This window comes from Sapajus apella, unplaced genomic scaffold (assembly GCF_009761245.1).
Source record: "Sapajus apella isolate SASKATOON/1434 unplaced genomic scaffold, GSC_monkey_1.0 scaffold86, whole genome shotgun sequence".
Classification (NCBI taxonomy): domain Eukaryota; kingdom Metazoa; phylum Chordata; class Mammalia; order Primates; family Cebidae; genus Sapajus; species Sapajus apella.
The window spans coordinates 7,914,744-7,933,257 of record NW_022437026.1 but is presented as its reverse complement, the minus strand read 5'-3'; the positions used below and the strand labels follow the sequence as shown (position 1 = coordinate 7,933,257).

Below are 18,514 nucleotides of genomic sequence, written 5' to 3'. Positions count from 1 at the left end.
GAGGAGTGCTAGATGTTGAGAGATAGTCTTGGGATGAAAGTTGCTAATTATTATGGGATGCTGTAGAGTGAATTAGACTTCATGTAAATGTTTCATCTGTCAGCTTGGTATTTTGGCTGGTTGGTGTTCCTTAAAACTTAGGAGCTGGAGGTAAGCATCTGGAAAATACCTGGATTTTGGTGGGATTGGGTGAGGCCCTAGGTGAGCTCCTGGCCCCTGAGTGTCTGGAAATGATGGTATGAGGGAAGCTGGGTTCCAGACATCAGGAGGCTTTTTTCCAGGATACTGCTTTGGCCCAGAAAAGGATTAAGGTGTGTGCAAGTGGGGGCGGGGACAGGGAAGCGTGGGTAGCCTGCCTGGCCCTCCCTGCTCGAGGTGTTAGAATAGACTGACAGCGCCTGGAGATGGGGGTGGGAAGAATATGAATATTATGGGATGCCTGGCTCCAAGGGTATAGGGGTGGTGGAGTGGAGATGAAGCATTATGGGATGTGACACTGGGTTGTGTTGGGAGTATTATGGTATGTTTGGTTGACCACGGGCTCCTTGCAATTATTATGGGATGTCAGGATGTGGGTAGGAGAGTAAAATTATTATGGGATAGCTTTCCAGTGTTAAAGGAAAAGAGATTAGATGTCCGTCCATCTGTAGGGCGACAGTAGGGCAGTTGATCATTATGGGTTATCTTTTTGATAGAGGAGGGGTACTTATCATAGACTATGAAGCTAGGAGAGGGAAGGCTGGGGGTGATGTGAGCCTCTAGACCCTAGCCTGCAGGGACTGAGGGCAGCTCCAGGGGGTTAGCTATTATGGGATGTCAGTATAGAAAGTGGGAGACTGATTATTACGGGATGTGTGTGGGAGGAGGCCGAGTGTCCGTTGTTGTAGTATGGGGGGGGTGAGTTTCTGACTATTATGGGATATCAAACTGGGGGTGGATGGAGAGTGGTTATTATGGGATGTCTGTGGGGGATGGGGATGAGTATTATGGGATATAAGGCATAAGTGCCGGGAGGGCTGCTTATTATGGGATGGCCATGGGGAGGGAGGGGTGATGAATTATTATGGGATGTTAGCATTAGGGCCAAGAGTGAAGAAGTTGGCAAAGGATGGCTATTATGGGATGTCTAAGAGGGTTAGTTGCAAAAGGTCTGCAATATCATGAGATGTCAGTAGCCCCTGGTATATATGTGTATGAAATGTGAAGGGGGGCGGGGTGCGTGTTGTGTGTATGTGGGGGGAGTGTCCGTGTGTATTATGGGATGGCCAGGAGGTGGGCGGTTGCCCAGGTGACACGCGCGCGCGCGCTCGAAGGGGCGTGGCCAGTGGTTGCCTGAGCGACGAGGGGGCGGGGGTTGCCCAGGAGACCTGGGGAGGAGGGTGGCGGTAGTGGAGGGGGGGTTGGAGTTGGTTGAGGTTATTATGGGCTGTCCGTGGGGGGGCGGGGCCTGTGCGGTGGGATTTCCCGGCCGGTGTTTCAGGCCCTTTAAGAGGCGACGCCGGAGCCGGAGCCATTTTCCCCCCTTCGGCCGCGGCGAGGAGGAGTCGGAGCGGGAGTGACACCAGGCCGGACCCAGCGCGACCTGCGGCGGCTCCGGGGTGAGGAGAGCGCGGGTTCCCAAAAAGACGCCCCTCACCGCCCGACCAGCCCAGAGGGTCATCCCGTCACCCACCCCTTCGTCAGGCGTCCCCCGACCCGCAGACCGCCCCTTGCCCGGAGGAGCCGACCCTTCCTTTCCTGGCCCTGCAGGGCGCCCGGCCTCCTCCCAGCCCCCGCCCTAACGCTGCCGGAGTCTTGCTCCCCGCGACCCTCCGCCTCCGGCTTGGTCTCCCACAATGCCCGGCGTCCGCCCCCTCGCCCTTTGATCACTTGCCCCCCGGGACACACGTGGCCCGGCCCCCTTCCCGGTGGGACGCTCTCGTCCCCCGCGTCCCTGCCTCCGGCCCCCCGCAGTGCCCGAGCCTCCACGCCCCCTCGTCCCCGCACCTCTTGAGGAGAACCTGAGTTGTCCCAGAGGACAGCCTTTGGAGAGCTGCCCTGTCTGGGGACTGGCCCCTCCCCGGGCGCAGGGAGGCGCCCCCCCACCCCCAAGTGACCTTGTGTCCCCGAGCGCCTTGTTGCCTGCTGCCTCCCCTGGCCCCCCCCCCGCGCCGCTACCACTCGGACCCCCTCCCCCGTCACACCCCGCTCGGTCCAGCCCGGCGTCTTCCCTCCCCGCGCCTGCACCAGCCTGCCCTCGGAGGCGTAGCTCCCTTGCTCCGTGGGGGCGCCTGCCGGGGAGCCGGCTTCCGGGCTGCCCCCGAGGAGTGTGGAACTAAGTTCAGCCTGAGCGGTTCGGGTGCCCTGCTAGGGTGGCTGGGGTGGGGGGCGGAAAGAGCGGGTGGGTGTGGGGGAGGGGGACAGTGCGCGTCACTGACTGTGCTCTCTTTCTCCCCCCTCCCCCGCACAGTGACTCGGGCCAGTGTAGAGGGCCCCAGGCCGCCGGCAGGAGCAGCTGGGCCAATTCCCTGGCCCGGAGCGGAAGGGGATGGCGTCGGGCCTGGGCTCCCCGTCCCCCTGCTCGGCGGGCAGTGAGGAGGAGGATATGGATGCACTTTTGAACAACAGCCTGCCCCCACCCCACCCAGGTAACATCTTCCCCAAGGGCCCTGGGTGGGAAGGAGGCATTTGGATTCTCCCAAGTGACGACTCTGGGGAGGCAGGGCTGTGTTGCTCAGCTGTCTCTGTGCAGAGCCGAAGGTGGAGGGCATCCGAAGGGAGTGGTTCCCTTCTGCGGAGCTCTGGTGTGAGGGGGGTGGAAGCCATGTGCCTCCTGGGCACCGCGGACGGAGATGCCAGCTTGCTGCACTCTGTCTTGAGGAATGCTCTGCAGCTCCCAGTTGAGGGAGCTCTCTGGGCCGGCAGGCATTACCTTGTGTGTGGGTCCTCGGAGGAATGCAGGTAGTTGGGACCCCTGGAGGTTTGTGGTGGTGGTGGTGGAGGGGGACGTTGAGGATTCTGAGAAGACCAGCCGGGCGTCTGTGCTAGTAGGATCCTGTGGTTGCCTCTGTGGAAAGGAAAGAGGGAGTGCTGGTTACACTATCTGATTATTTTTAGCTTCTGATCAGTTACCGGTTTTCTGTGCTGTCTCAACTGTGTGAAGTTTGAATCGCGCTCCTCAGCGTGATCTGGAGCGCTTTTAGCCAGGCAGATTGCTGGAATGTTTTGAGTGGGGGAGTGATGGGGGCTCGGAGAGGATGTAATAGCCGAGCGAGGAGGGGCAAAAGAAGGGAGGGCACCCCTCTTCTCCTGGCTAGTGGACATAATTCTGGCTTTTTTCCTGGCAGCTTCTGCCTCTGTGAGGGAGCCTGGGGTTTAGGCCGGCAGTGTGAAGTGCCTTGTGTAGGTGTGCTAGAGGTTGCACTATCTGTGTTTTGGGGTGGCTCCATGAACTGGCCAAACCCGTATGGTTATAAAACCACCCTGGCTGATTGGGGGAGCCCTTGTCTGTTCTCAGGTTCAGGTGATGATTGATGTCGTGTTCCTAAGCAGGTCTCTTTCTTTTCTTTCTTCAGAGCCCCTAGCTAAGTCACCTACTTGTTTCCTTGACTTTCATTTTTTTTTCCCTACATGCCATTTCTTCATCCCTTCTGCTTCCACTTTTCTTCTCATTCTGGAGCCTGCTGATCCTGTTTTTGTTTCTCATCCAGCGTCCTTCACATCTGCCTTCTCTCTTCTTAACTCCAGTCGAAGTTGCAGTGGTCTGGGAGAGATGCTCTCAAATTTTGCACTTTTTAAGTTGGAAGTCTTTACTTCAACCTGAGGCCGTTTAGGAGAGGGGTTAGTCTTGTCATGGAGTCTTCAACTGTTGGGATGAGAAACTTGGTTTCATCCTTGTGTAGGGTAGAGAGGCAGATTTCTGTGCTCTTGCCCAAGGTGAGAGCAGGGTGGTGGTGGTGGTGGTGGTAAGGGGACCCTGTCCTTCTAAGAGGGGCATGAGAAACTGTAGTGTTGCCTAGACATTGTGGGTTCCACATCTTGGCCTCCCATTGGCCCATTGGTCTGGGGCTGCCCCTCATGTTGACTGGGAGCTGTGCAGGAGTTGTGAACTCTGTCCTGGCTGTAGCGTGACCCACTTTTTCCGCTTGCCACACCCCATTCCTGTCCCTTTCCCAAATCTTTATCTCAGTCATTTTGCTGTTTGCCATTTCAGCATATTATTTGCCTGAGAAGTTTGGGGGCTCTATGTGCATGGAAGGATATCCCCTTTGCCTCCATGGGTTATCTTTGTCTCCACTTCCAGCTTTTATGGGGGTGCTGAGATGCAGCTGGTGGGCATTGCGGGGGGGATTGGTGAGGAAAAGCCCTTAAGAAAATGGTTCTCGTGAAATCCAGGCTGGTGTTCCATTCCCAAGGGAATGGGAGGGGCTTTCTTGTGCCTGGTCTCATTCTGGGCTGAGTGAGAATCAGGGAGTCTGATGATGCTTTGTCCAGCCTAATGTCTCATATTCCATAGTATCTGTCTAGCTCAGGAAGTGAGGAGCCAGAGACATTTTAGGGCTAATGCTGGTAGGTCAAGAGCTAAGAGGTTGAAGGAGGGAGATATATATTTGAGACAGAGTCTCACTCTGTCACCCAGGCTAGAGTGCAGTGGCTCGATCTTGGCTCACTGCAACCTCCACCTCCCAGGTTCAAGCGATTCTCCTGCCTTAGCCTCCCGAGTAGCTGGGATTATAGGCATCCACCACCATGTCAAGCTAATTTTTGTATTTTTAGTAGAGACGGGGTTTCACTATGTTGGCCAGTCTGGTTTCGAACTCCTGACCTCAAATGATCCGCCCGCCTCATCCTCCCAAAGTGCTGGGATTGCAGGCATGAGCCACCCTGCCTGGCTGGGATGTTATTTTCTACCACTCTCTAGATCCTGCTCCTTTTTGTGCAGACCTTCCCATATGTTGGATAGGACTCTGGGTGGGGGTAGTGAGGAAGCTGAGCTTCAGAGACTTCTTGTGGGCCTCCATTCCTCAAACTAAATCTTTTGGGTATCAGAAATTTGGGGAGAAGGTTGTATGCTCTGACCACGGAGCCTTTGTTAAATCTCAGCTCTGATGATTGAAAAAATAATTATGATTGAGGGAGTAATCAAGTTCCTCTCACAGTATTACTTTCATGTTTGTCTTGGTTTTCTTGGTTAGAACTTTAGGGGGCCTCTTGGGAACTGTGTCATCCCAGAGTAGATGGCATTTAGACCTGTGGCCAGGTAACTGGGGAGGCTTCTATGAGGACAGTCTTTCCCCGATACCTTTCTCAACCCCGCCCCCTCCCGTGCCACTTCCTGTCTGTCCTATGTTGGCAGCTGGGTGCCCTGGGCTGGCTTCTGCGGTCAGGAGCCATTTTCCCTCTCCTCAGTGGGTGAGGCACTCCCTTCTCTCCACTCCTTTCTCTACTCCTCCCACCCCCACTTTAGGCGGGGGTGGCTTGGGAAGAGGGAGAGAGAGGAGGGAGGAAGGAGTCAGAGCTGGTGTGAATGTCTGTTACAAAGGAAGCTGCCTCCTGGCCCTCTCTTTCCCTTCTGTGCCCCTTCCCACCTTTCCTTGCCCTGGAGCTTTCGGTATTACCCCCGGCTTTGTGTGTGCTTCCAGCCAGGGGAGGAGGTGGAGCCAGATGGGAGGAGGATTGCTGGGGGTTGGCGCAGGGGGAGATGGTGACAGCTGGGCTGATTTGGGCCCCTAGGGAGAAGAGGCTGCTGACCCAGGAGAAGCTGAGGAGGAACATTAGGGTTGGAGATGGGGAAAGGCAATTGTATTTTAGGAGCGGGGATGAGATTGGGCTGGCAGCTGAACCTAGGACTTGGAGGTTCTGGTTAATTTAAGCAGTGATGACTTCAAAGTGGTCAGAGAAGGGTGTGGTTTCCCAGACCCCTGAACTGATCCTGTTGTGGGAATGTGGTAAGGGTATCTTCTATAGTTTTTGCCTTCTGAATGGGACCTTTCATTCTCATTCCCTGGTTTATAGAATAGTTGGTGGCCAGTTACAGAAGGCCTAAACCTAGTTCTCTTAGTTAGCGAAGTCTAAGCAGCTTGATTAAGCTGTTCTGGTGAATACCTAGAAGACTGCTGGTAGGAACGGGAGAGAGGGGGCAGGGGTCTGGACAGCTGCCCGAGGTGGGCCTGGTCTGGCCTGGCAGGCCTATTTCGGGTATATACAGCTCTCTCTTTGTCTGTTTTTGTCCTGGGTATCAGCTTCCTTCTCTACAGAGTATAGCAGTTCTCTTCAGAGGAATCTGGGACAAGAGGTGGGGAATAAAGTCTGAAGCCTCTGGATTAGGCCCTAACCTTTTGCTATTGATCTTTTCCCTGCCTGCCACTCTTTGCCTAATATATGTAGAAAATGAAGAGGACCCAGAAGAGGATTTGTCAGAAACAGAGACTCCAAAGCTCAAGAAGAAGAAAAAGCCTAAGAAACCTCGGGACCCTAAAATCCCTAAGAGCAAGCGCCAAAAAAAGGAGGTGTGTGGGTGATTGAATGTTATGGGGAATGAGAGGAAGAAGGGAGGAGCTCTGAGAAGGGTTGAAGGGCTGAGGACATTTGTTTCCTTCTCAGGAGTGGTGGGCCAGGTTCTGGGGATGAGCCTCAGGGCTGTCCTGAGGTCAGCATGTGTGTAGCATGTGTGTGTCTGTCTCCCTCTCCCCCCCTTTCCCTGCTCCAGCGTCTGCTCTTATGCCGGCAGCTGGGGGACAGCTCTGGGGAGGGGCCAGAGTTTGTGGAGGAGGAGGAAGAGGTGGCTCTGCGCTCAGACAGTGAGGGCAGCGACTATACCCCTGGCAAGAAGAAGAAGAAGAAGCTTGGACCTAAGAAAGAGAAGAAGAGCAAATCCAAGCGGAAGGAGGAGGAGGAGGAGGATGACGATGATGATGACTCAAAGGTGCCTGGACCTCCATCCTCTTCTTTGTACTGTTAGCCATTGTCCTTTTGTTGCCTAGACACTCTGCTGACCTTTAGAACACTTTCTCTTCTTTTCCTCTTAATTCTGTTGCTTTGGTCTTGCAACACAAATTTGCTTAGCAAGTGTGGAGATGAGGTGGCAGTTCCTTGACTTTGCTCTTTCTGCAGGAGCCTAAATCATCTGCTCAGCTCCTGGAAGACTGGGGCATGGAAGACATTGACCACGTGTTCTCAGAGGAGGATTATCGAACCCTCACCAACTACAAGGCCTTCAGCCAGTTTGTCAGGTAAAACAGGAGGGGCTTGGGGAAGGGGGAGGAGAGTCTTTCTATTGTCTCTTCTTACTTCACTTTCTTTTATTCTTACATATTTCCCTCTGTTCTTGTCCATTGCTCCACTAGACCCCTCATTGCTGCCAAAAATCCCAAGATTGCTGTCTCCAAGATGATGATGGTTTTGGGTGCAAAATGGCGGGAGTTCAGTACCAATAATCCCTTCAAAGGCAGTTCTGGGGCATCAGTGGCAGCTGCAGCAGCGGCAGCAGTGGCTGTGGTGGAGAGCATGGTGACAGCCACTGAGGTTGCACCACCACCTCCCCCTGTGGAGGTGCCTATCCGCAAGGCCAAGACCAAGGAGGGCAAAGGTGAAATGGGGTTCAAATGGGAACCGGGGGCGTCTAATGTGGGCCTAGGGTGCCAGAGACAGAGCACGGGAATGCTGTTCTGTTCGCCCTAAAGTAGGAGATACAGATAGGAGGGAGGAATGAGTCTTGGGTTTAGGAGGGAAAATTTGGGAATTTGGATGTTGGGAAGCAAGCTTTTAGGTGGAGAAGATTTTATTTTCCCTGTTTTTGGTCTTGTGGTATATATTTGGATGTATCCTGATTTTAGGTCCCAATGCTCGGAGGAAGCCCAAGGGCAGCCCTCGTGTACCTGATGCCAAGAAGCCTAAACCCAAGAAAGTAGCTCCCCTGAAAATCAAGTTGGGAGGTTTTGGTTCCAAGCGTAAGAGATCCTCGGTGAGAGCCCAGTCTGTCACTTTAGGGAGGGTGCCATGTCTGATAGAAAGGATGTGATCTTATGTCAGGACCTGTCCTTCATAGTAGGCACGTAAGAATGTGGTGAGTTGCCCACAGAACAAGAGACTAGGCTCCCTATATAACGGTGCTTGCTGGGATTCTAGTATCCACAGTGAGAGAGTACTCCCCTCCTTGCCCCTTTCTCCTTCCCCTTGGCTTGAACGTCTAACCTTATTCTCTTTCACTCTGCCAGAGTGAGGATGATGACTTAGATGTGGAATCTGACTTCGATGATGCCAGTATCAATAGCTATTCTGTTTCTGATGGTTCCACCAGCCGTAGTAGCCGCAGTCGCAAGAAACTCCGAACTACAAAGAAGAAAAAGAAAGGTGTGTTTCTCTTCTGTATATTTGTGATGGGACGAGGTGGGAATGATTGAGGAAGAATCTCCCTAAGGAGATAGGGGTTGGGGGGTGGGGGGAGGTAGTTTTTTTCTAATAACTGGGCTTTCCCTCTTCCTTGCCCAGGCGAGGAGGAGGTGACTGCTGTGGATGGTTATGAGACAGACCACCAGGACTATTGCGAGGTGTGCCAGCAAGGCGGTGAGATCATCCTGTGTGATACTTGTCCTCGAGCTTACCACATGGTCTGCCTGGATCCCGACATGGAGAAGGCTCCCGAGGGCAAGTGGAGCTGCCCACACTGCGTGAGTGTCTGGCCGTTGTGGCCGCTTGGAGCCCATGAGAGGAAGGGTGGGACAGTAAAGCTCTTTGGGGCCTGGATGGAAATAGAAATGCTGGTGCTGTGGGTTGTGAGCTTTGGGAAGCATTTGAATGGATGGGAATGATGGAGGCACTGGCTTCAGACTTCGGTGGGTGGGCGGGTGGGGGGTAATAACGTGAATCTGTGGTCTTTTACTGCAGGAGAAGGAAGGCATCCAGTGGGAGGCTAAAGAAGACAATTCAGAGGGTGAGGAGATCCTAGAAGAGGTTGGGGGAGACCTCGAAGAGGAGGATGACCACCATATGGAATTCTGCCGGGTCTGCAAGGATGGTGGGGAGCTGCTCTGCTGTGACACCTGTCCTTCATCCTACCACATCCACTGCCTGAATCCCCCACTTCCAGAGATCCCCAACGGTGAATGGCTCTGTCCCCGTTGTACGGTGAGTGACTGATCTCAGCCAGGGCAGAAGACGTGGAAAGTGTAGTCTTTTTTTTTTTTTTTTTTTTTTTTTTTGAGACGGAGTTTCGCTCTTGTTGCCCAGGCTGGAGTGCAATGGCGCGATCTCGGCTCACCGCAACCTCCGCCTCCTGGGTTCAGGCAATTCTCCTGCCTCAGCCTCCTGAGTAGCTGGGATTACAGGCACGCGCCACCATGCCCAGCTAATTTTTTGTATTTTTAGTAGAGACGGGGTTTCACCGTGTTGACCAGGATGGTCTCGATCTCTTGACCTCGTGATCCACCCGCCTCGGCCTCCCAAAGTGCTGGGATTACAGGCTTGAGCCACCGCGCCCGGCTAAGTGTAGTCTTTTCTATGTAGGGTATTGTCAGACTGGAGTGCAGGGGAGGAACTATGAGCTTTTTAGTCCTGAGACGGGTATTTTCCTTTATCCTGTGGTGTTGGGATACTTTTGTCCTGGGAAAATGCAGGACTAACTTCAAACAGAGAAGTAGATGTTTTGCCAGCTCTCTTAGAGGAGATGAAGCAATGTTTTTCTAGCTGAGAATGTTTGTCCCTGTGTTGACACTCTGCCTCAGGGTCTTGGTAGCTCACAGTGTTTTTGATGTTTTTGTTAAAAAAAATTTTTTTTGGAGACAAGGTCTCACTCTCATCCAGGCTAGGCTACAGTGGTGTGATCATAACCCACTGCAGCCTCCAACTCTTGGGCTCAAATGATCCTCCTGTCTCAGCCTGTCGCTGAGTAGCTAGGAGTACAGGTGCATGCCACCACATCCAGGTAATTAAAAAAAAAAAAATTCTCGGCCGGGTGTGGTGCTCACACCTGTAATCCGAGCACTTTGGAGGCCAAGGCGGGCGGATCACCTGAGGTCGGGAGTTCAAGACTAGCCTGACCAACATGGTGAAACCCCGTCTTTAAAAAAAAAAAAAATTAAAAAAAGATTCTCTGTAGAGACAGGGTCTCCCTATGTTGCCCAGGCTGGTCTTGAACTCTTAGTTTCAAACCACTGTGCCCCCTTGTCCTCCCTAAGTGGTGGCATTACTGGTGTATACCACCATGCCAGCCAGTTTAGAATGTTTAGTACGGCCAATTACTGCTTTTAGATTGCTTAAGGGAAGAATTCTGTGCTCTAAGTCTGTTGATTTCCTGTGCCCGCTGGTTCTGGATTATTGTTCAAGTCTAACTACTGGCTCTGTTAAGCAGATAGGAGTGATGGTGGCACACAAATCCTGGATGATGTCCAGAAATGGAGAGGGAATCCTATCACAGGTTGAGCACGCTAATCCAAAAATGTGAAATCCGAAACACTTCTGGTCCCAGTCATTTCAGATGAGGGGTCCTCAACCTGCATTCTCTCTCTGGAGGAGTCCTGGGATTAAATTTTATTTGAAATGTGATTTTAATCGCCCTTTGATGAAGTTGAGACTGTGGGCTGTCCCTTCTCCTTTCATGGTTATGATTTGGGATTAGGTTGTCTCTTTTTCTCTCAGTGTCCAGCTCTGAAGGGCAAAGTGCAGAAGATCCTTATCTGGAAGTGGGGTCAGCCACCGTCTCCCACACCAGTACCTCGGCCTCCAGATGCTGATCCCAGTACACCCTCCCCAAAGCCCTTGGAGGGGCGGCCAGAGCGGCAGTTCTTTGTGAAGTGGCAAGGCATGTCTTACTGGCACTGCTCCTGGGTGTCTGAACTGCAGGTAAGTCTAGCATAGGTTGGAGATGTGGGGGCTATGATGAAGAGGGTAGTGGTAAAACAGCCTCGTGGATAGCAGGAATGAACACGGCTTCTTGGTGGCTGATTTTCTCTTTCCACTCGAAGCTGGAGCTGCACTGTCAGGTGATGTTCCGAAACTATCAGCGGAAGAATGATATGGATGAGCCACCTTCTGGGGACTTTGGTGGTGATGAAGAAAAGAGCCGAAAGCGGAAGAACAAGGACCCTAAATTTGCAGAGATGGAGGAACGCTTCTATCGCTATGGGATAAAACCTGAGTGGATGATGATCCACCGCATCCTTAACCACAGGTACCAGATGGGCACATGGGAGATAGGCAATTTCCAGGGGAGACCCTGCTAAAGGGATTGGGAAAGTGGATGTCACCAATGACTTAGCCTTGGAAGACACTTTTTTTTTTTTTTTTTTTTTTTTGAGACAGTGTCTTGCTCTGTCGGCAGTGGCATAATCTCAGCTCACTGCAACCTCCGTCTCATGGGTTCAAGTGATTCTTCGGCCTCAGCCTCCCAAGTAGCTGGGACCACAGGAGCATGGCACCACACCTGGCTAAGTTTTTTGTATTTTTAGTAGAGACGGGGTTTCACCATGTTGGTCAGGATGGTCTCGATCTCTTGACCTCGTTATCCACCCGCCTCGGCCTCCCAAAGTGCTGGGATTACAGGCTTGAGCCACCGCGCCCGGCCGACACTTTTTTTTTTTTTTTTTTTTTAAGACAGAGTCTTGCTCTGTGTCCAGGCTGGAGTGCAGTGGCGTGATCTTCGCTCACTGCAACCTCCACCTCCCAGGTTCAAGTGATTCTCCTGCCTCAGCCTCCTAAGTAGCTGGGACTACAGGCATGAGCCACCATGCCCAGCTAATTTTTGTATTTTCAGTATTTTGTATTTTCAGTTTCACCATGTTGGCTAGGCTGGTCTGGATCTCTTGACCTCAGGCGATCAGCCCGCTTCAGGCTCCCAAAGTACTGGGATTACAGGCATGAGCCACCACTCCTAGTTGTTTGTTTTTTTGAGATGGAGTCTTGCTCTGTTGCCCAGGCTGGAGTGCAGTGGTGTGACCTTGGCTTACTGCAGCCTCCGCCTCCTGGGCTCAAGCGAATCTCCTGCCTCAGCCTCCCTAGTAGCTGAGCACAGGCACCCACTACCACACCCGGCTAATTTTTATATTTTTACTAGAGGTGGGGTTTCACTATGTTGGCCAGGCTGGTCTTGAACTCCTGACCTCAGGCAATATGCCTGCCTTGGCCTCCCTAAGTGCTGGGATTAATAGGCGTGAGCCAGCATGCCTGGCCTTATATTATTATTTATTTATTTATTTTGAGACAAGGTCTAGCTGTGTTGCCCAGGCCTGAGTGCAGTGGTGTGATCACTGCTCACAGCAGTCTTGAACTCCTGGGCTCAAGCAACCTGCCTGCCTCAGCAAAGTGTTGGAATTACAAAGTGTTGGGATTACAGGCATAAGCTACTATACCTGACACTTTATATTATTATTATTTATTATATTTTTTGAGACAGAATCTCCCTCTGTGGCCCAGCCTAGAGTGCAGTGGCACGATGTAAGCTCACTGCAGCCTCCCTCTCCCAGGCTTAAGGGATGCTTCGTCTCTGCCTCCAGAGTAGCTGGGATTACAGGCGTGTGCCACCATGCCCAGCTAATTTTTTTTTTTCTTTTTTTGAGACAGAGTCTCACTCTGTCACCCAGGCTAGAATGCAGTGTGCATTGGCGTGAATCTCAGCTCACTGCAACCTCTGCCTCCTGGGTTCAAGCAGTTCTTCTGCCTCAGCCTCCTGAGTAGCTGGGACTACAGGCATGCACCACCACACCTAGTTAATTAGTGCATTTTTAGTAGAGACAGGGTTTCACCACATTGGCCAGGCTGGTCTCGAACTCCTGACCTTGTGATCTGCCTGCCTTGGCCTCCCAAAGTGCTGGATTACAGGCGTTAGACACTGTGCCTGGCCTGATGCCTGGCTAATTTTTTTTTTAGTGGAGACAGGGTTTCTCTGTGTTGGCCAGGCTGTTCTTGAACTCCTGGCCTCAAGATATCTGCCTGCCTCGGCTTCCCAAAGTGTTGGGATTACAGGCATGAGCCACCGCACCTGGCCAACACTATTTTAATTATTAACTGACTGAATTCTGGTGTTTGAGCTCTAGGGGAGCATAAATTAGAGATAATTTTTGGTCACAAACTGGTATAGTAGAGGTTCTGAAAACATGTGGTCTGTGGCATACCAAGAGGTCTGGTGTGGAACGTACTATATTGTCAGTTTTCTTTTTTTTTTTGAGATGGAGTCTAGCTCTGTCTCCCAGGCTGGAGTATGGAGTGCAGTGGCACAGTCTTGGCTCACTGCAGCCTCTGCCTCCTGGGTTCAATTGATTCTCCTGCCTCAACCTCCCGAGTAGCTGTAGCTGGAATTACAGGTGCCCACCACCACGCCTGGCTAATTTTTGTATTTTTAGCAGAGACAGGGTTTCACCATGTTGCCCAGGATGGTCTCGAACTCTTGACCTTGTGATCCGACCACCTCGGCCTCCCAAAGTGCTGGGATTACAGGCGTGAGCCACCGCGCCCTGCCTGGTATTGTCAGTTTTCTAGAGGAAGTGAGGAGGTTGCCTTTTCTGGCTCTGAGGGTTTTCTCTCCTTGACTTGCAGTGTGGATAAGAAAGGCCACGTCCACTACTTGATCAAGTGGCGGGACTTACCTTATGATCAGGCTTCTTGGGAGAGTGAGGATGTGGAGATCCAGGATTATGACCTGTTCAAGCAGAGCTATTGGAATCACAGGTGAGTGATTTTGGCTGAGAAGTAGAGTTGTTTCTTCTATAGAAAAGGACTTTGGCAGCTTTGTGATGTCTTCCTTCTTTAGGGAGTTAATGAGGGGTGAGGAAGGCCGACCAGGCAAGAAACTCAAGAAGGTAAAGCTGCGAAAGTTGGAGAGGCCTCCGGAAACGCCAACAGTTGATGTGAGTTGGGGTGGAAGGGACTGTAGAGTAGTTTGTTGGGAAGGACAGTATATCTTTGCTGCAGTCTAATGATGGTACTCTAAGTAATGTAATGCAAATAGTAACTTTGTAGCTGAGATTACTTCACAAAGTTGGCTTCCCCACTTCTCCACATCTCTGTATATCAGAAAGCACTAGGATTACTTTCTTCTTTTGGCATTAAAAAAAAAAAAAAAAGATGCAATGTTATCTAGGGGGAGGGGTCACACAGCCAAGCTTTTATCAACTTACATTGGAATCTGGCTTAATTCAGGCTCATTTCCTCTGGGTTTTGCTTGTACAGTATAATTTGAGGGTGATTAACGTTGAAAAGATGAATCTAGGAGAGACATACGATTATTTATCTGGTGGATCCTAAGTAGAATTATTGTATTGATAGGGAGTCTGTGATATGTTTTTCCTCAGTGATCTATAGGACCAAAATCAGGTCTGTCTGGTTAAAGCCCTGTTTGCTGGAGGACCCTAAACTGAACACGAATTTGCAGTAATCATAGGGGATCTTTTCCCTCAGAATTTTTTGTAGCTCTCTCCAGGAGGATCTGTGAAGACTAGTGAGGTAGAAGCAGCTTCTGTATTAGGGGAAGAAGGGAGCTCCTTGCCAGCTCTTGATTTCTCTGTTTCATCCTTCAGCCAACAGTGAAGTATGAGCGACAGCCAGAGTATTTGGATGCTACAGGTGGAACTCTGCACCCCTATCAAATGGAGGGTCTGAATTGGTTGCGGTTCTCCTGGGCTCAGGGTACTGACACCATCTTGGCTGATGAGATGGGCCTTGGGAAAACTGTACAGACAGCAGTCTTCCTCTATTCCCTTTACAAGGAGGTAAGGAAATCTGGGGCTGATAGTTTTTTGTGTGGGTATTTTGTGTTTGCAGCCTTCACTTATACCCTGAGGAGAGAGATAAGGGAATAAAAACATTGGTCTCTGATCTTCAAGAACACTGTGGATAATAAACACAGGTACACATGTGTTGAGTAGATATTAGATAAACATGGTAGTGGATAAACACATGTACACAGCAGAAGATTTGAGGGCATGGAACCCTGGGTAGAATTAGCAATGGGTCCATAGAGTCTCAGTTCCAGCAGAATGATTATGTGTTGAGGGAAGTAGAATTGTGAGTGGAATTAGTATGGAAAGACTTGGCTAGGCACCGTGGCTCACGCCTGTAATCCCAGCAGTTTGGGAGGCTGACGTGGGTGGATCACCTGAGGTCAGGAGTTTGAGACCAGCCTGACCAACATGGTGAAACTCCGTCTTTACTAAAAATACAAAATTAGCTGTGTGTGGTGGCACACGCCTGTAATCGCAGCTACTAGAGAGGCTGAAGCAGGAGAATCGCTTGAACCCAGGAGGTGGAGGTTACAGTGAGCTGAGATTGCACTGTTGCACTCCGGTCTGGGCAACAAGAGCGAAACTCCATCTCAGAAAAAAAGTGTAGAAAGACTTAATGGAAGAGATAAGACCTGTAGTTCTGGTTTGACTTTGGCTTTTTAGAAAGGAGTGGGCAGGGCATGTACGTAGAGGAAGCTGAGAGCAGGAGCAGCAGTGCAGGCTGCAGTCCTTGGCTCAGCTTGAGGGGGCAGCAGGGTGGTGGATGTTCACTGGGGTTGCAGTGTGCTGGGACCCTCAGTCCTCACTCTCCTTCTCTTTTTCCTCCAAGGGTCATTCCAAAGGCCCCTTCCTAGTGAGTGCCCCTCTTTCTACCATCATCAACTGGGAGCGGGAGTTTGAAATGTGGGCTCCAGACATGTATGTCGTAACCTATGTGGGTGACAAGGACAGCCGTGCCATCATCCGAGAGAATGAGTTCTCTTTTGAAGACAATGCCATTCGTGGTGGCAAGAAGGCCTCCCGCATGAAGGTATCTCAAGGGAGGGAAGCCACTCTAGAGAAAGAGTTGTGGCTTCTGGCTTAGTTTACCTCTTTGATCTGGTCCCTGTGAGGCAAAAGGGTAACCCTGGGAGGAGGAAAAAGTTCCATGGGTCCCCTGGTTGTGCTTACACCAGAGGAGCTGACTAGTAGTGACCAAGTTGCGTTCATGTGCAGAAAGAGGCATCTGTGAAATTCCATGTGCTGCTGACATCCTACGAATTAATCACCATTGACATGGCTATCTTGGGCTCTATTGATTGGGCCTGCCTCATCGTGGATGAAGCCCATCGGCTGAAGAACAATCAGTCTAAGGTGAGGGCTTAGGGAGGGACATTGGAGCACCCAGTTTGAGTTTTTTCTAGTACTACCAATTCATTAAGGGGAAAACTTGTAGGAGGAGAGGAGAAGGAAAAATTGTCTCTGCCTTCCTTCCTTATATGTGACAGCCCTTCGTGGCCAGGCCTTTAAAAAGAATGTGAGGAGTGGGAGGCTTAACTATTGGGCAGTGAAACAACTTGAAATTTTGCAGAGATTTACTAGAGTCCTCTTTTCATTGGATTTCACCTCTCTCCATCTGCCTCACCAGTTCTTCCGGGTCTTGAATGGTTACTCACTCCAGCATAAGCTGTTGCTGACTGGGACTCCATTACAAAACAATCTGGAAGAGTTGTTTCATCTGCTCAACTTTCTCACCCCTGAGAGGTTCCAGTAAGTGTGTGCTTATCTGTAATCAGCTCATCATTATGCGTCTCATTCTTCCTGTTACCCATTTCCTGTATCACTTTCCTTTCTTCCTTTCCCCTTTTCCAATAACTTTTTCCTTTTTTCTTTCTGAAGCAATTTGGAAGGTTTTTTGGAGGAGTTTGCTGACATTGCCAAGGAGGACCAGATAAAAAAACTACATGACATGCTGGGGCCGCACATGTTGCGGCGGCTGAAAGCTGATGTGTTCAAGAATATGCCATCCAAGACAGAACTAATTGTGCGTGTGGAGCTGAGCCCTATGCAGAAGTGAGTTGGGAGGGACAGAAGCAGACTCCATTTAGACATCTGCCAGTCTGCAGAGTGTTTCCTATTCCTCCCCCACTCAGCTTCAAGGCATCTGGTGACAGGAGCAAGCAAAGCCTGAAGAAACCTGATGCTAGGGCGCTGGAGCACATAATTCTTACTCATTTTAAGTTAGACCTTTCCTTATTTAAAATGGTGGTGGTGGTGCTTGTGTGTTAGGTGTCCTTAGTCCCAAAGTGGGATGTGTTGGAAGAAAGATCTCAGTTGTTGGGACTCCATTATTATTGAAAGGCTCTCGAGTCTAACCTGCGTTTCTACCTTGCCCATGTAGGAAATACTACAAGTACATCCTCACTCGGAATTTTGAAGCACTCAATGCCCGAGGTGGTGGCAACCAGGTGTCTCTGCTAAATGTGGTGATGGATCTTAAGAAGTGCTGCAACCATCCATACCTCTTCCCTGTGGCTGCGATGGTATGTAGTGCCACCTCCTCTTCCTCCCTGGGTTGGGACTCTTCCATGTGGGCTTTCTTTTAATATTTTTTCTTCTTTGCTTTTGTCCTCAGGAAGCCCCTAAGATGCCTAATGGCATGTATGATGGTAGTGCCCTAATCAGAGCATCTGGGAAATTATTGCTGCTGCAGAAAATGCTCAAGAACCTTAAGGAGGGTGGGCATCGTGTACTCATCTTTTCCCAGGTACCATGTGGGCTGGGAGCTTTAGGGAACAGTCATAGACAACCCTTAGTGACAAAGGAAAGGGATTAACCTCTGACTTTTCCATAGTTAAACCATGCTCCTTTTACAGATGACCAAGATGCTAGACTTGCTAGAGGATTTCTTGGAACATGAAGGTTATAAATATGAACGCATCGATGGTGGAATCACTGGGAACATGCGGCAAGAGGCCATTGACCGCTTCAATGGTGAGAGAGAAGGAGTTGTTTCAGTAATTCTTATTTGCTTATGTTTTGGTACTGTAACTCCTTGTGCATCTCCTTTTCAGTATAGTTCTTTTGGGGCTTTGTCAGTTGAGATGGAAGAGTAAAGCTTTTGAATGTCTCAATTGGAAGAATGTGTTGGACTATTCCTAGGAGAATTTTTTTCCTTTGGGGTCTTCGTTCTTTCTGTTAGAAAGGAGAAAGCATTGTATTTTGAGGGCGAGCAAGGGGTCAGGACTTGCTGAAGCTCAACTAGCAAGTTATTGGCAGACTTGGCTGCCTTGGTAGACACTACTAGGTTTTTGTTTGTTTTGTTTTGTTTATTCAAGGTAGGGTCTCACTCTTGTTGCTGAAGCTGGAGAGCAGTGACATGATCATGGCTCACTATATATAGTCTGGACACCTCCCTAGGCTCAAGTGATCCTACTGCGTCAGCCTCCCAACTAGCTGGGACTGTAGGCTTCAGTCATCGCACCTAGCTAATTTAAAAAATTTGTTTGTAGAGATGGGGCCTTGCCATGTTGCCCAGGCTGATCACAAACTTCTGGTCTTAAGAAATCCTCCTGCCTTGGCCTCTGAAAGTATTGAGATTATAGGCATATGCCGCTGTGCCCAGTATTGCTGCTACCACTTGTTTTAAAACTTTTCATTTTAATTTTAGACTTAGAAAAAAGTTACAAAACAGCACAGAGTTCATGTGTACTGTTCAACTAGCTTCTCTTTTTTTTTTTTTTTTTTTTTTGAGACGGAGTTTCACTCATGTTACCCAGGCTGGAGTGCAATGGCGCGATCTCGGCTCACCGCAACCTCCGCCTCCTGGGTTCAGGCAATTCTCC

General features: G+C 50.5%; 1 protein-coding gene across 7 annotated transcripts in view; it reads left to right on the top strand.

Annotated features, from left to right (window-relative positions):
• The first annotated feature begins 1,426 nt into the window (after positions 1–1,426).
• The window catches only part of CHD4 (chromodomain helicase DNA binding protein 4), a 37,238-nt gene continuing 20,150 nt past the window's right edge, over positions 1,427–18,514 (top strand). For 3 of the 7 annotated variants that reach the window (XM_032254584.1, XM_032254581.1, XM_032254580.1), the window contains exons 1-22: positions 1,427–1,598; positions 2,450–2,627; positions 6,367–6,488; positions 6,689–6,904; positions 7,093–7,211; positions 7,326–7,567; positions 7,815–7,942; positions 8,196–8,331; positions 8,470–8,648; positions 8,866–9,105; positions 10,615–10,818; positions 10,941–11,146; positions 13,507–13,638; positions 13,721–13,817; positions 14,487–14,678; positions 15,520–15,720; positions 15,906–16,043; positions 16,318–16,439; positions 16,569–16,742; positions 17,071–17,212; positions 17,305–17,436; positions 17,546–17,663. In XM_032254584.1, coding sequence (XP_032110475.1) covers positions 2,528–2,627; positions 6,367–6,488; positions 6,689–6,904; positions 7,093–7,211; positions 7,326–7,567; positions 7,815–7,942; positions 8,196–8,331; positions 8,470–8,648; positions 8,866–9,105; positions 10,615–10,818; positions 10,941–11,146; positions 13,507–13,638; positions 13,721–13,817; positions 14,487–14,678; positions 15,520–15,720; positions 15,906–16,043; positions 16,318–16,439; positions 16,569–16,742; positions 17,071–17,212; positions 17,305–17,436; positions 17,546–17,663 — 3,340 coding nt within the window. In that variant the 5' untranslated portion in view covers positions 1,427–1,598; positions 2,450–2,527. Of the gene's footprint in view, positions 1,599–2,449; positions 2,628–6,366; positions 6,489–6,688; positions 6,905–7,092; positions 7,212–7,325; positions 7,568–7,814; positions 7,943–8,195; positions 8,332–8,469; positions 8,649–8,865; positions 9,106–10,614; positions 10,819–10,940; positions 11,147–13,506; positions 13,639–13,720; positions 13,818–14,486; positions 14,679–15,519; positions 15,721–15,905; positions 16,044–16,317; positions 16,440–16,568; positions 16,743–17,070; positions 17,213–17,304; positions 17,437–17,545; positions 17,664–18,514 lie in introns of those variants that run through there. The other 4 variants (XM_032254587.1, XM_032254585.1, XM_032254583.1 and 1 more) reach the window with 4 other exon arrangements.